The 15,579-nt window shown below is 41.0% G+C and overlaps 1 protein-coding gene across 1 annotated transcript in view; it reads left to right on the top strand.

The window, feature by feature from the left end:
• CR2 (complement C3d receptor 2) overlaps window positions 1-15,579 on the top strand; it is a 55,907-nt gene that overhangs the window by 13,391 nt on the left and 26,937 nt on the right. The window contains exons 4-11 of the mRNA XM_078849846.1: window positions 708-793; window positions 1,662-1,856; window positions 2,922-3,101; window positions 7,052-7,096; window positions 8,386-8,415; window positions 9,648-9,723; window positions 12,538-12,609; window positions 13,706-13,728. Coding sequence (XP_078705972.1) covers window positions 708-793; window positions 1,662-1,856; window positions 2,922-3,101; window positions 7,052-7,096; window positions 8,386-8,415; window positions 9,648-9,723; window positions 12,538-12,609; window positions 13,706-13,728 — 707 coding nt within the window. The remainder of the gene's footprint in view (window positions 1-707; window positions 794-1,661; window positions 1,857-2,921; window positions 3,102-7,051; window positions 7,097-8,385; window positions 8,416-9,647; window positions 9,724-12,537; window positions 12,610-13,705; window positions 13,729-15,579) is intronic.

Genomic DNA, 15,579 nt, shown 5'->3' with positions numbered 1-15,579 from the left:
ACTCTGAAAATTGCCTTTTTAAGTAGATCAGCAAGTTGACAGCAGTTGCTGGCAGCAAGCTCCCTCTGTCCTGAGCCCTGTCGTGTTCTCCCGCACCTCTCTGAGGAGAAGGGGTACAGCGGGAGGAGGACACCCTGACATTAGCACCCTTTTTCCCCCTCCACCTCCGCACAGCAAGCAGGAGGCTCCCGGGAGTAGCTCCAAGGCAGAGGACAGGAGCAGCACAGGGCAGTGGGGGGCGGGATGGCTGAACTGCCCGACAATTGATAGCCTGCTGGGCGGCTGCCACACAGGGAACTTAGGGAAGCTGATGGGGCGGGGCGGCTGCCGGTCTACCCTGGTTCTAAGCGCCCACCAGCTAGCTCCAACGGGCTGCTCTTTCTGCAAGCAGTGGACAAAGCAGGCGGCTGGCAAACAACCTTCTAAGGGAGCATTGTGCAACTTTAAACAAGCATGTTCCCTAATTGTTTCTTTGCTGATCAGTGTTAACTGGGACGATGTTAAGTGAGGCGTTACTGTAGCTGTACCGACATAGATGTGTACTGTAGACCAGGCCTTCGTGTTCCTTGGTCCTGTGGTGTTAGATGTATCCCTTTTTCAATGGTTTGTCTCCACCTACTGGCAGAAAGAAACCATGTTCCATCTTTCTGGACGGGGAACTAGTTCTTTGCTTCCATGAGTCACAAACTTGAACCTTTCTTCTTTAGGTACAGATTAATTGGACAGACTTCTGCCCAGTGTGTGATTGTGGGAAATGGAGTTGATTGGGATACGGAGGTTCCACTTTGCCAAGGTAAAGCAATTTAATGGTTTTAAGAATAGTTCACGTCTGGAGATGATGCAGCATAGCTGGCGCTTCAGAGGAGTCTCTGTTCTTCCTTTGGCATTTAATCCAAATGACAGTTTTGTTGTGGGGAGGAATGAAATCGTATTGTGCTTCACCATGGTGTTTAGATGACTCCTACAGAATCTTTTTTTTTTTTTTTTTTTTTTTGGTACCTTTTAGATTATTCACCTGGCACTGTTTAATGTGCACAATCCAACAGGCCTCATGGCTCCTCTTCACTATTGTATCTGTGTAATCCTCCTGTTCACTATGTAAAAGGCATGATAATGACTTCAAGAAGTTTTGACGCTTCCCAAATGTGACTATCCACTTAAAATCTGAGGCTCTTTTGGAGTGAATCACAATTAATTTGCCTCTACCTTAATTTGATCTCTTGAATGCTTTCTGGGCTTGGTCTATCAATGATGCTGCTGATGTCCAGTCTAGAATCAGCTGCTGCTAAAAGAACTGTTCTAGCTTAGTTTTCTTCTGGTGGAACAATACTACATCTCGAGATGCCGGGCGAGAGGTTCTGGCTCCTTGAGGCTAATGTTGGGAAGGAGCGCGCTCTGCTAAGGTCATCTTCCAGAGCTGGTGTTTTATGGAGCATCCTCCTTGAGCAATGGACGTACTGGGTTGGGTCAAGCCTAAAAGCAGACAAACCTTCAGAATCTGAAAGAGGTATTGCTTCAAATATTAAAATGGAATGTTAAGTACGCTTCCAAATGGCTAAATAGCTTTTTGGGGGGATCTGAGACAACTTTCTTAGTGAAAACTCTCTTTGGTTCACCTTCAGTGGAAACTTTAATTTTCATGTTGACATTCTTTGCTTCAGCAATACCTTGTCGTCCACCTCCTGATATCACCCAGGGATCCCATAATGGTCAGAGTGGAGAAGAGTTTTCCTTTGGCTCAGCAGTAACTTACAAATGTGACCCGGGCTTGTCTCTTATTGGAGAGGCCTCCATTCATTGTACAACGAAAGATCATTTCAATGGAGAGTGGAGTGGGCCTGCCCCTGAATGCAAAGGTTAGTAGCGTCTGTTTTTTATCCCCTTCTTATTCTACGATCACCTTCCAAGAAAAACTCTATTTTGATTGCTAAGTAAACCCATAAACCTGAGGAAATTCAGTTAGTGCTTTGTCCCCGTAAATACGTATCATGAAAACTAGTTACTGTTGAAAAACTAAAGAATGACTGAAACTTCATGAATCATTCCTGGAAACAATTTTTGCCTCTAATACATCCTGTGTTTTTTGTCTCCCCTCAGTGTTCCAAGATTGAAGTTAATTCTCAGGTCACAAACAGTTGATTTTTAGGTGGAGATAAACTCTTAAACTAAGGTTTTGCTTTTATGCCAGTACCCTTCAACTCAAGTGCTAATGGGGAGTGGGCGGAGAGAGATAGGGGCTTACAAGCAGGATTGTTTGGCAAGCCTCTTTTTCAGAACTCTCCGGGAGGGCTCCTTGGCAGTGAAGGCTCAGGCTTCTGTGAGTTCATATCACAGCCATAAAGTTCTTCGGAGGGGGAAATAAAGGTCATTGTACAGTCCTCATTTTAGTGACTTCAGTGCTCCTGCACACTGTTATATTTAGGTCACAATGCATTTATGTACTTGGTATTTAAGCAGTTGCAACAATTTGGTTTTATTCTTTCTGAGTTTCCCAGCCTAACAGCTGGGATTGAGGCTTTTTCGAAGGCATTAGGCAGGTTGGTCACCTCGCTACTTAATAATAACTCCCCCAAAAGTGGGGAAGTTCAGTTCCAGAATGTCATTGTATGTACATCTCTTGTAACTTGACCCAAATTCCTGATGGCTTCGTAAAATGATGATTAACTTGTGCAGTTTACTGTGGGGGGCGGGCCCTGATAGCCATACAGTTGGGTGCTGTGGTGTATGTAGACTAACATCTTTTTAAAGGAAAATATCCAGAGTTGTATAACTTTATTTTGAAATACATTTTGGTACCTACTGTAGTCAAGTATCAGGGCGTTTTCGTCTTTCCTCTAATTCTCCCACACGCCCCCATATCCCCATACACACTAAATGCTTCCTGGGCCAAACGTTCTTATGCTGGTACTTTTAATTTTCAGTGGTCAAGTGTCCTGAGCCAGAAGTTAAAAATGGAAGAAAGCAATCTGGGTTTGGACCTGACTATTCATATGGAAACGCCGTAATATTTGCATGTGATTCTGGCTACACTCTGCATGGTAGCAGTTCAGTTAGATGTGAAGCTAACAATTCTTGGATTCCATCTTTGCCAACTTGTCTAGGTAAGTATAAGATGTTTAGCAACGTTAAAATGATGTAAAGTTTGAGTGTCTGTGTCCCCTTTTTGTCATCGGCATAACACATACTACACCTACAACTTCCCCTCCAGGAGGAACAAAAGATACTTCTGGTGAGTTGGAAGAACTTTTGGCTATTTAAAGCTTCCAGTTGTTTAGCATGTAGTTTCCACAAGACTGAAAATGGAAGTGTGAAATTCACGAAGTTCTGGAATTTTGTCATTCACAGTTGATACGATAAGCAGTATTCTCCCTCAGGTTTTAGAGCACATGTTTCTTCATCTACCCTTCCTTGCATCCTCTTCTCAAAAGCACTTGAAACAGCTTACTAGCTGTACTGAGCTGTAAGCATGTCTAAGTTTCCTCATGAGGGCCCATAGGGCGAAGCATTCAGGAGAGGTTTAGCAGCTGCCACCTGTAGTTAGTGATTCCTTTGAATAACAAGGAAATAAAACCCGTTGGAGCAGTGCATGTGCTCTGAGCTGTTTCATTCTCTTTCAAGCTGTCCTACCTTCTGTCGGCTATTTGTCTCTGCCTCTTGTGAGTAGTTGGTCTCCAGTGAGCTCTGCACACAGGATTTTTCCTCTAATGAATTTGTATCACTCGTTGACCTGTTAGGATTATTTTCTTAAATATTTTCTTGGTTTCTCATCCGGGCAGTTGCTCAGAACTGGGGTGTTAGCATGCAGAAGTCGCCCAGTTTTAAGCACTGTTGCATTGGCAGGGTTGGAATACCATTAGTTATCCATCTTCCCAGTACTTGAAGTGTCTCGGAGGGGGTCATATCAGAGAAAAGTGCCGGATATGTAGGGCCTTCAAAAAGAGGACCCAAAAATGCAGAGGTGAGGTTGCTGGGCTTCGTTATGATGAGTCCTTTGAGATCTGCTCTGGCTCAAAGTTCCCTAGTACTGTTACGCAATCTGCAGCCCAGAGAGTTGGTGACTCCAATACCAACCACTGTACTGTTGAGACAAATACATCTACTATTTTGGGCTGGGAATCGCCTCCACTTTGGCACGGCTGCTCACAGAGGTTCAGTCAGCATTGTTGGTAGTGAAGACATTAGAAGCATATGCTGCAGCTTAAGATCTCCTGTGCTAGTTGGTGCCAGATTCTCTGGTCTTGTAGACTGCTGTGCAGGTTGCTGCGCCGTTCCCATCCACAATGCTTGCATGGGCACTGGCCTCGATACAGTCTCTGGTACAATTGGCCCTGGCAATATTTGCCTACATCTGATCAATGAAGAGACCACCATTACTTTGCTAGCTTCCAATTGCTCTGTAGGTACTAGGGCACGGGCACTGGTCTCGCTCTGTCTCCAGTGACTGCTCCTGTTACTGCACCACCATGGCCAACTGATTGTTCCTTCTCACCATCTGAATCATAGGTTGTTCCATGGCTTGCCTTCAACATATAGGAGGCCTTGAGTCTCTCCCACTCCTTCAAGGACGTATTCTTGATCTTTTCACAGGCATGGCTATAGAAGGAAGTGAAGAGAGCCTGTCTTAGATCTATGAAAGCTGAACAACTTTATAAAGAAAATGAAGCTTCACACTGTTTTCTGGCTCCCAATATACTTCCCCTAGATCCTGACTAGTATTTTGCTTTTAACTTATAGGATGTCTGTTCCATTTGGCTAGCCATGCTGGTCACAGCAGATTCCTCATGTTCATGGTAGGAGGCAAACACTACCAGTTTTTCACAGTCCTCCCTTTTGGCCTGTCTTCAGCCTGCAGGATCTTTACAGATTGCATAGCAGTAGCCTCGGCTTACCTCAGAAGAATCAATGTCCCGCTATTGCTGTATTTGGACAACTGGTTGATTTGACGCTGTTTCAGACAACCTAAGACCAATCCAGTTGCTATTTGATGTCTTGGGCCTCTTGATGACCAAGAGTGAATCTATCCTTTGTCCGGTGCAAAGAATAGTGTTCTTGGGGGGGATTCTCAATTGGCAACAGCCTATCTGCCACAGGCCAGATTTCAAGAAATTTTAGATCCACACACACACAATGCAGGCTCGTCGTTACACCGCTCTAAGACGTTGCCTATGATTGCTGGGACATATGGTGGATTCAAGAGTTCTCCCTACCTATAAATGTACTGGAACTTGAGGCAATCTTCAGAACTTGTCAGTGTTCCTACCCTATATCAAAGGCTCTTAGTCCTATTGGAGAACAGCATGGCAGTCTTTTACCTAAACTAACAACAGTATGCCGGGTTCACCGAGCTCTAGCCCCCGTGCTACAAAGATAATGATAGTAGCTTACCAAAATCCAATCAGCTCTTTCAAAGCAGAGTACATTTATTTAAGGACAAAATCATATGGAGAAAACGTATCCAAGAAAGAGGTCTATGTGCATATTGAACATACCAGAATTCACCTATCAGCCCTTTGTGGACGTTGGCAGACTTAAGTCTTTCCACCCCTTCAGCAGGGTTGGGTCCTCATGTGGACAAATGTTATGTCCATTTGTTGAATCAAAATGAAGGTCTCTACCAGTTCAAGATGGCCTCTGACAACCCAAGTTCTTGCCTCTTTTTTTTCAGGCCTCCCTGAAAGCAGGTAAAACCAGTTACCTCCCCTTTCTCCCCAGGAAAGGTTTCAAAGGCAGAGCTGTCTATGTAACCAGATTTGGGATTTTACATTACATCGCCCCCTAGTTAATCCAGTTTCCACAGGAAATCCTTCTAGTGAGCCAGGAACACACACACATGTATTGATACATAATGTTATAAATAGTCTGTGGACTCATATCATCTGGCCCATCTCAATATAATGGTCTCTGATGGTTTGCATGCTGTCAAAGGCTGACTGAAACTTTCAAATAACATTCATGATGATAAATACAGAAGTCTCAAGATAGGCTTGCGTTCCTTATATGTCACCATTATTGGTGTATTTTTAATTTTGGCTAATTTAGATATCTCAGGAGATCTCAGGTTGAGAAGTGGGATTGGATGGGTGGAGATGAGTAAGGAGTAGACAGATAAATTTGCAAGAAATGGACATAGAAATGGTAGTTGAAATCATGTGAGCAGATGAAATCGCCCAAAGAGGGAGGAAGAAGAGGAACCTGCAAGAGACTCTGCCGAGGCAGCCAGAGGGGGAAAATAACCTGGGCATCTACAAGACTCTCATCCCTGGCTCTACAGTCTTGAGAGGATCAACTGGGTTCAACAGGAAGAGGGGGATGGAGTGGAGTACAGGCCTGAGACTGGTCTGGGAAGGAGCAGTTAAAAAGCTTGGTTAGAGAAGTTAGGATGGAATGAAGAGGACAAACCAGGCTGGAGAGGGTGAAGGATGGTGTTGGAGTGAAGAAACATGAGGCAAGGGTGTGTTGGGAGAACTTACAAACGAAGGGAGGTAAGGGAAAAGTTTGGAGGGATAGGTGGGATGAGACAATGGCTTTTGAGAATTGGGGAGACCATGTACCAAGCGAGGGAATAGACACTTACAGGCTCCTAGGGGATGTGGCACTCCAGGCATGTTGACTTGGCCGAAGATCATCCATCTCAAAAATCGTACTATAATACTAATTATTTTGTGTAGGAGTAGATGGCTTCTGGTTCAAAGAATTAGTTGTTGGCGTGGCTGTACGAGTAATATACCTAATGCATGTGGACACTTGTCTCTGTGCAAACTCAACAGAAATCCTAAGGAAAATGAAATGGGTAAAATAGCTTGTCTGTGTTTCCTAGTTGAGTAGGTGCTAGCAGGTAGTGCTCGATCCTTCGATGGGGGAGAGAGAAAAGGAGCAGTCTTGCAACTGGGTCTTTTTAGCATGTTCTGTTGCAAACTAACATTGTAAAATTACTCTAGTTGTCTTGTCGTCTTTGAGGTGTTTCCATGCATGGTGTGGTTTTGATCAGCACATTCAGGTAAGTGGGTTGCTCCTGTATCCTCTTGTAAATCTCCTTTTTTTTTTTTTGCAGAACCTACTCTGAACACAACCCCAAATGGCCCTAAAGAAAGCCCAGGTAAACCTGATGATGATAAAGGGAGCTAAAAAACCACTGTGCTCAGATACCTAGAATCCTCAAGGTGGATGGTGGAGGCTTTGGTTTACACATTGAACTGGAGCATTCTGCACACTTACTTCAATTTGCACTTCATAATATGTAACCAAGTACAGTTGTGCTCACCTGAATACCCCTTATGCCAGGTGTGAAGTATAAGACTGAGGCTGGAATTAAATTCCTATACCTAGGTAGTAGTCTTGTCTCCCACCCAGAACTCTCTCTTCCTTCATTCCTTTTTTTCCCCCACTCGTCAGTATGATAATACCCACCTGCTGATGGCCACTCACTCAATATATCTCTATAAAATGCCAGCTGTATGAAACTGTCAATCTGAATTCTGCACAATAATGGCACAAGCAACTACAGGCTTAACCGGTAGTCAGGTGTCAAACTGCACTCCAATGAGATGTCTATTCAGTTCACTTTTTGTTCCGTAAGTAACGGTTAGGCTTGAGTTGACTGATCCTCTGGTAATGACAGCAGGAGTATCAAAAGAAAAATACCACTCTTCTCCTGTTTCTGCTCCGCTCCCAAATAAGTACAGGTTGGCAGAGAACCTGATGTCACTAATCCTGTAGTTACGTGTAGAGGCCTGTTTTGTAGTAGCTGATCCAAACACCACACCTCCAGTGACTTTTGCTATAGGTAAAAATTTGGCTGACCAGTGCAGAATTTGTGTGCAGTGTTTTGTTGTAGCCATGTTGGTGCCAGGATATTAGAGAGACAAGGTGGGTGAGGTAATATCTTTCATTGGACCAACTTCTGTTGGTGAGGAGAGACAAGCTTTCAAGCTTCCCCAGAGCTGTTCTTCAGGTCAGTGCAGAATTTGGCAGCTGAGATCCTGAAAGTGTCTGGAGGGGAGGGCCCTCTGGTCTCAGAGGGATGCATAAGAATTCTGCAAATGAGAGCATTCATTCATAATAGAGGAAATCTTTATAGAGGTTTTGCCCTGTCAATTCTCAGGTCTGTCGTCATGTCTCTATTACAATGTACAAGTAATAGGCAGCTTTTCCAGGTATCCTTTCTTCTTTCAATATTGGATTATCTGGGGGTCAGATCCTGGTTTCCAGTATGCCTTATAAATTCTGTAATTTGCATGATGGTATTAATTTGAGTCTATTTGTTTAATTTAGCGTGTGGTTTAAGGTACTAAATGTTGCACCAATAGGAATCAATGGATTCCTATAGTTATCTGGCATTCATGTAATGTGTCACTTCAGCTCACCTTGCACTTTTTTTCTTTCTAGGGCTGAACACTGGTACCGTGATTGCTATTGGTAAGTAATTTAAAATTTTAAAAAATAATTCAATGCACAGACTTTACATAGTAAGATGCAGTAATAGCGTAAGGTATTTAATGTTCCACTTTCTTCATCTCATACAATTTTTTTCCCTGCCGCTTCACTACATGAGGAATCTACTCCGGACAGCTAGCTTTTCTGTTACTGTATTTTGTTCTGTTGAGTGGTGCCATGTAAAAGCTCATGAGGCAGATGCTGAAAGAATCAAAGGGCTGGAAGGGACCTCGAGAGGTCATCAAGTCCAGCCCCTGTGCTGAGGCAGGACCAAGTAAACCTAGATCATCCCAGACTGGGGTTTGTCCAATCTGTTCTTAAAATCCCCTGTGATAGGGATTCCACAGTCTCCTTTGGAAGCTTATTCAGTGCTTAACTGCCACTGGTTACAAAGTTTTTCCTAATATCTAACCTAAATCACCCCTCCTGCGGTTTAAGCCCACTACTACTTGTCCTGCCTTTCAGTGGACATTGGGAACAATTGATCACTGTCCTCTTTATTCAAAGATGTTAATGGCTGTTATACTCTGACCTGCTCCCCCCTCAGTTTTCTCAAGATTCACTCTACCATGAGTAAATTTCTGGTAAAAATCTATTTTATTTAGACTGTCTGTATAAACTTGTGACTTATTAATATATACCTAAACAGTCGCCAGCTGTGATTCCATCTTAACTGTTATATTCAGGTTTATAGAATATGGAAGTGGGAATTAAGGACCTTTCCCCTAGAAGTTGCACTTCTGTAGGTCTGTTTTGGAGAAGGGTACTACTGCAGACTGCATGTGTATGTCTGGTGTCCACCAGAAATGGGAATGGAAAAGGCAATGGAGAAGAAACTCTACATTGGGAGTTGACAGTGTCGGATAGCGTTTCACTGTTCTGACTTTCTAGTTCCAGAGCTGGAACTTTCTCTCTCTCCATTTTGAAGGGAGGTTTTAGTCCTGTAACTTTTTTTTTTCCTAGTTGGATATTTTATTAATGTCTCTGTTCAGTCTTCTCTCAGAAGAATAACATTTTGGCTCAAATCTTTATATAAGATCTTCAGTAGGGAAACCATCATTAAAGCACCAATGAGAAACTCGCGTTTGAATAATCTTGCTGTTGAAGACTTCGGTGCAAGTGGATTCCAGAATTGTGAATTTTTGCTGCATTTCACCATAAATGTCATAGTTTAATGTTATCACCTGGTTATTGCTTTCCTTTTTTCCATCAAGGAGTCGTCATTGGTTTATTTGTGGCTGGTGGATTTGTTGCCATTGTGACATACAAAGCTTGCTTTGGGAAAAAAGGGTGAGTCAAACAAAACAAGATCCTGATGTCTCACTAATTCTTCAGAGTAGTTCACCATTTCTTTCCTGTAGTCCTTCAATTGCTGGACGAGCTAATATATTCTGAGGTTTTACCTGATTTTTATTTATTCTATCAGCCTGCATCTTTTCTTACATACCTGGATGTCAGGAGAAAGCAAAGGCATGGCTCTCCAAAACTGCACTCATGTGCAGCTCTGAAGCAATGACACTTCCTAACTATACATAGAGGCTTTTTCCCTTGGACCCCAAGAGATTCAAGCGCAGAATGTCTTCAGAAATGTCTGCAACACTTTCAGGCTTGTAAAATGTGAATATGGCAAACTAAAAACGTAATCCTATTGATCTGCTGTTCAAGTTCTGCTCGCTACAGCATTCACAGTGAAGATTTTGTCTCGCTGGTAATTAATGCTGTGGAAAAACTTTTTAAAATGGCTTTAAAATGTTACTATTTGAAAAACTGCCATTTAAATAAAGTTCCTTTGGGCTCCATTGATTCTGAAGTGCCTATGATTTGCACCCAAGATCTAGTTTCAATCTAAATTTCTTTGTGTTTATCCCTGACTTTGTTATAGACATCTGAGATGATGTAAAGCTTTTTACTGTATAACCATTCTTAGAAATGGTAATACTGCTTTTTACCTGTGTAGGCAGAGACTCAAATCTTCCCATTTGCATAAACATTCTTAGCTTACAGGACATATCAACCAAGCACCTGCCTAATATCTTTTGTAGGGTAAATGAGAATTCTGGTGCTGAGGCTTATTTTGTCCCTCATCTGTAAGCAACGGCCAATGATCATAAGCCTTTAACATGTCGTGTCTAAGCTAATGAGATGTGCAGCATCCTACAACTTTCAGAGTAGCAGCCGTGTTAGTCTGTATCCGCAAAAAGAAAAGGAGCACTTATGGCACCTTTTGAGTCTAACACATTTATTTGTTAACTGTTATTTAGAACTGTCTCCAGCTACACAGCTAGCTGACTTGAGAGATTCTTTCTGCTTTGTTTTTTAGCTTTTAGCTTTCCTTTTATTTTCGATATCCTTTAATGCTTTTTTACAGGAGGTACATTGACCAGATGTTGTGCTCAAACGTAATATGATTCAAGTTGTGAGCTATTAGATACTATCCCTCTGAAGCAACACTTACGCTCGTTGTGATGTGTTGCATTTTTGTCATCATCATCAAGCCTGGTGCTTGTTGAAGATAATATTGTATTTGGAAGCCCAATTAGTAAAATCTTTTGAATAATATTTAGTGTTGAAGGTCCACAAGAAAAAGATACTTGCATTTAAAATGGGCTTTTACTGCTAGAATAAAACAAATCCAACATTAAGATGACTTGCAAGTAGCATGTTGCTATGTAGTCTTTCTCTGACTATGAAAAATACGGACTTGCTAGGATTTAACTGGGGACAGTTTTGAAAGAGAACTATCCTAAATGAGGTAACTCGTCCTCCAAGACATTTTAACCAGAGCTATCTATTAAATAGGAAAAGACGTGCACATTAGTGAAGAAAATCAGTACATTGCTTTCTTGCATTCCACTGTGATTTTTACAATGCCCAGACTAGCCCACGTACAACAATGACTTTGTGTGAGGAAACAGGATTCTGACCAACAGTTTCTGATTCAGGACATGGCACAATGTGGCTTGTTTTACTCAACCTTTGTCAAAACACATACACCTTTTTTTTTGTGAGAAATAATGATCAAACACACAACTGAAATCTAAAACTCAGAAGTTTTAATGTTGTGTATTGTTTTTGTGTTAACTTAATCCCAGAGACAGTTTGCTGTCTGAAAATGTTAAGCCATAGGTTTTTCCAGTGATTTAACTTCAGTTTTTAGGAAACACTTTTAAAAGCTTTATACTTGTCTTTAATTAAATTGCATACTGACCAATCTTTTGTCAAACTATTAATAGTTCTTTTGAATGTCTTCTAGAAGAGAAATATGCTTAAATAAATCCGAGACTTCACTCAGTAAAGGGGTACTAGCACATATGCTAATTATAAATTAGTCCTACATACCCAATCATGTGAACCTGAAGCTTGACACCTCTGTTTGCTGCAGTCCCTTGGGAATGTTTGATGGGCAGAAATATGAATATAAATATTGATAGGAAGCTTGAGTTAAAACTGTGCTTCCTTTAAAAGGGGCATAGCTGGGTAGATTGCGTATAGATTTTACCTTGTATGGGATTTCTTTCACAATTGAGTTTTAATAGAAAATTGTACATAAAATTTTATAACATTTTTGGATTTAAATATTCTCTTAGCGTTTACAACACTGCAATGCTTCATTGTACTAGTGCTTGGAAAGTAAATTTTCCCTATGTGCATTGAAAGAAATGCAAAAATAAATAAATAGCATGAGTGAAAAATCTTTCACTTTTTTTAAATCATCAAATGATATGGGAATAACACACAAGGATTTTTTTAAGCCAGTTAACCTCATGACTGTAGAATTCTAGAACTCTGAGAGGACCTGTCGAATCATCCTGTCCCTGCAAAGGCAGGATTGTTCTCTACAGTACTTTTTTCTACCATTTTAGTCCATGCTAGTTTTAAAAGTTCCAGGTAATAGGGCTTCCACTACTTCCCCTTCCCCTCCCTCCACCCCCCAAAAAAATCCACTGCCATCAAAAAAATTTCTAGTATTAAGCATCAGTTTTCTTTGGAGTTCTAATTATGTAAAAAGCCTCCTTTAAAGAAGCAAAAGCAACTTTGATTTTTACTCTTGAATTCTGGAGTCATATTTTATTGAATTAGTTTCTCTCCTTTCTTGCTGTTCAGCCCATATGAAGCAAATCAGCGCTTCAGTGATCTACAGGAACGTGGAAAAAAAACTAACTCGGGCCTTGAAAGGTATTTTTATAGAAAATATTTACTTCAATGTGAAAAGATGGCGTGGTTCTGATGAACCATTATCTGCAAGAACATAATACAACTGTGCAACATATCAATTAAATATAAATTACTTTGTTACCTTTGTCCTGAACAGATATGTTGAATGTGACAGTTTTGTGAATATCCACTAAATTCTTCATTTCTATGTAACTATTTTGTCAACTACAGCAGTTATGAATGCATTGTGTGCCTTATGTCCTTGTGATGTAACTTGTCATTAACAGCTCTGTCTTAACATATAAAAACGTTACTTCAGTATATTACCATTTTGATAATATAAGAACAGATATTTTCTCCAGAAGAATATTAATGCTATAAAGCCCATGTTAGACTTTCATTTCTGGTGTAAGGTTGCAATTATATCCTTAAATCCAAGACTTCATTCAGTAGACTAGTAGTAACATACAGACTTTATATTTTAGCTGATACAATTTTGTATGCAGAGCTTTCCAGCAGGCAGGAGATGCTAAACAGATCTCTGCTGAAGAAGAGCTCAGGTGGTGTGGGTGTGTTTCATAGTGGGTTCACTGTGAAACAGTGGGCCCTGACAGTGTACAAAAGTACTGTTGACTCTTCAGTAGTGCTCTACGTGGTATTCTTGGGGTGTACAGTTGAATAAGATTCTTCTGTAATGTGATTAGTCAGTAAAAGAAACTAATATGTCCTAAAACAGTGTTATGTTATAGATGACCCCCCTCGCCTTTCCAGTGCTTTAAACAGTTGAGCGTTAGGGGAAGGGAGCATAGATAGTCCAGTTCTCTTGTATTTAGGATATGTAATAGCTAACTTATCACGGTTTGCCAACTCTGATTACAGATTAATCCTCCTCATGAATTTTTTTCTGCCTCTTTTCTGTTTTGGACATGGCCTCTGAGAAGAAACAGCATGAACGGTGCTTTAATTGGAAATTAGTTAATGTAACTCTAAAATTAACAAAACAAATCTTTCAGACAGAACATAAAATGAAAAAACTCATTAACCTAAACATCTGGAGTGAAGTCAAGATATACATTTTTACTTTGGTTATAACACTTCCTTTATTTTGGTTTTGCAGGAAAGATGCCTATCATTCTTGCAGTGCTGATTCCTAACTTGTTCATCAGACAGTGAACATGATATTGGAAGAAAATAGAAAAATTGTGGGCAACGTCCTATGATTGTACTAAACTTATCTCATGATCCCAGAGTCCTCTCACTACAGTTGTATTCGGGGTTGTAGATTTTGCTATTGCGAGCAAGAGCCTGTTGAGATTTGTATTTGGAGGTTTCTATCTTTAAGTACTTATTATCCCTTTTAAAATACAGATTAATGATGCCAAATATACTCCTTGAACTGCTGTAGGCTTTTATTAATTCAAATGTATCTTCAGTTTTTAAATCACATCTCCAGAATAATCAGTGTTCCTTTGCTATCATGTCCAGGAAACTCCAAAAACAACAATAACAAAAAACAACCCCAAAGTATTCTTACCCCAAGTTTTGTGTTCATTGTGTCCTCTGTGTAGCATCCCAGGCTGAAGTGCGCGGATGTGTGTAAGACTCAAGTGTTCAGAATCCACACAATCAAATTTTTTAAGTTTGTACCTAGAGCCAAAATAAATTATCTCTGTTTCCTTATGAGCACTTTCTGATGAGTAAGCAGTAAAATGGTTATACTTGTGGTTCTGTGCCTAAAGGAAATGTCTTTTATTTTTCTATTTCAGTAGCTGAAAATAAGTTTGGTAGCATTTAAAGCAAGCTTATTACATTCAGGAAATCTTTCTCTGCTGTGAGAAGGTATTCATAACCAAATGCTGTTTTGTCACTATCCCTGAAAACATAAATTTGTATTTATATAAGTTGTACAGAATTTTACTTGGCAATCTGCGTATTTATGAAATGAAAAAACTGGAATTTCGATGTTGTGCTTAAGTCTTTTCGCTGAATAAAAGGAATACCGTACAAAGACGACAGCATCCTGATTATTTTTTCCCTTGTGCATTAAAATAGAACTGTCTCAATAGCGATGTAAAAATGTGTTTGAAATGTACCCCTCTACTGTGATCTGGTCGCTGCTTTCTAGAGCAGATGAAACTAGTACTACCTTTTGCACGCACGCACGCTCCCTCCTCCCCCCGCCTCCCCCAACACATACAAAAATCCATGATTTCCTATGGCATGGATCTTTCTCGCAAGGGGTAGCACTTTCTCAGCCTTGTAACAATGCACTGCCAGGAAATTACAGGGTGTATACCTTCTGTGGGATCACTTGTGCAGTAAGATACTATCCAAACCGAATAAGAGCATGATAGTGTAACCCCCACACCTCCTGGGTGTGGTGTTCTGTCCCATTTAGTGGCACCAAGACCACTTAGAGAGAGACATGAATCTGCTCTACAGCCTTTGCTAACAGCCAGTTGGCTTTCAGTTCATGCGGTAGAGGCTCATGCACTAAGCTCCAGAGGTCCCCGACTGGGGTCTGTCGGTGTTACAATAGGATTAGGAGCCATGTGAAAGAAACAGATTTCTGATACTCATTAGAAACTGCAAAGATGTTTAATCTAATGAAGCTTTGCCTTTGCTCAGATTACCTGAAGGATGTGTCTGGATTTAGATGTTGTAATTTGTCACTGTTGCTAAGGTCATAGCTACACTGGGGATATGTCCTGGTTTTCAGTTAGCAGTTCAAATCCCTAGCTTAACATCAGGTTTGCCCTATCAAGCCTTGTTTTGCACGAGTGCGGTTTATGTTTTCAAGCCTGGGTAGATGTAAGCAGTTTATAGCAGTTTTCCTGTCTACATTATGGCTGAGCACTGATGGAGCTATATTGGTGTCAGACCACTAGTGGCTGAAAGCAAGACAAAGGCTCAGGCCATGTCTACACTACTGGCTAGATGGGTGCTGCTGCAATTGATGCAGCAGTGTCTATTTTAGCAGGTCTGGTGAAG

The sequence above is a fragment of the Lepidochelys kempii genome, chromosome 21 (assembly GCF_965140285.1).
Source record: "Lepidochelys kempii isolate rLepKem1 chromosome 21, rLepKem1.hap1, whole genome shotgun sequence".
Lineage (NCBI taxonomy): Eukaryota > Metazoa > Chordata > Testudines > Cheloniidae > Lepidochelys > Lepidochelys kempii.
The sequence above is the reverse complement of the archived record's forward strand: the minus strand, read 5'-3'. Positions and strand labels throughout refer to the sequence as shown.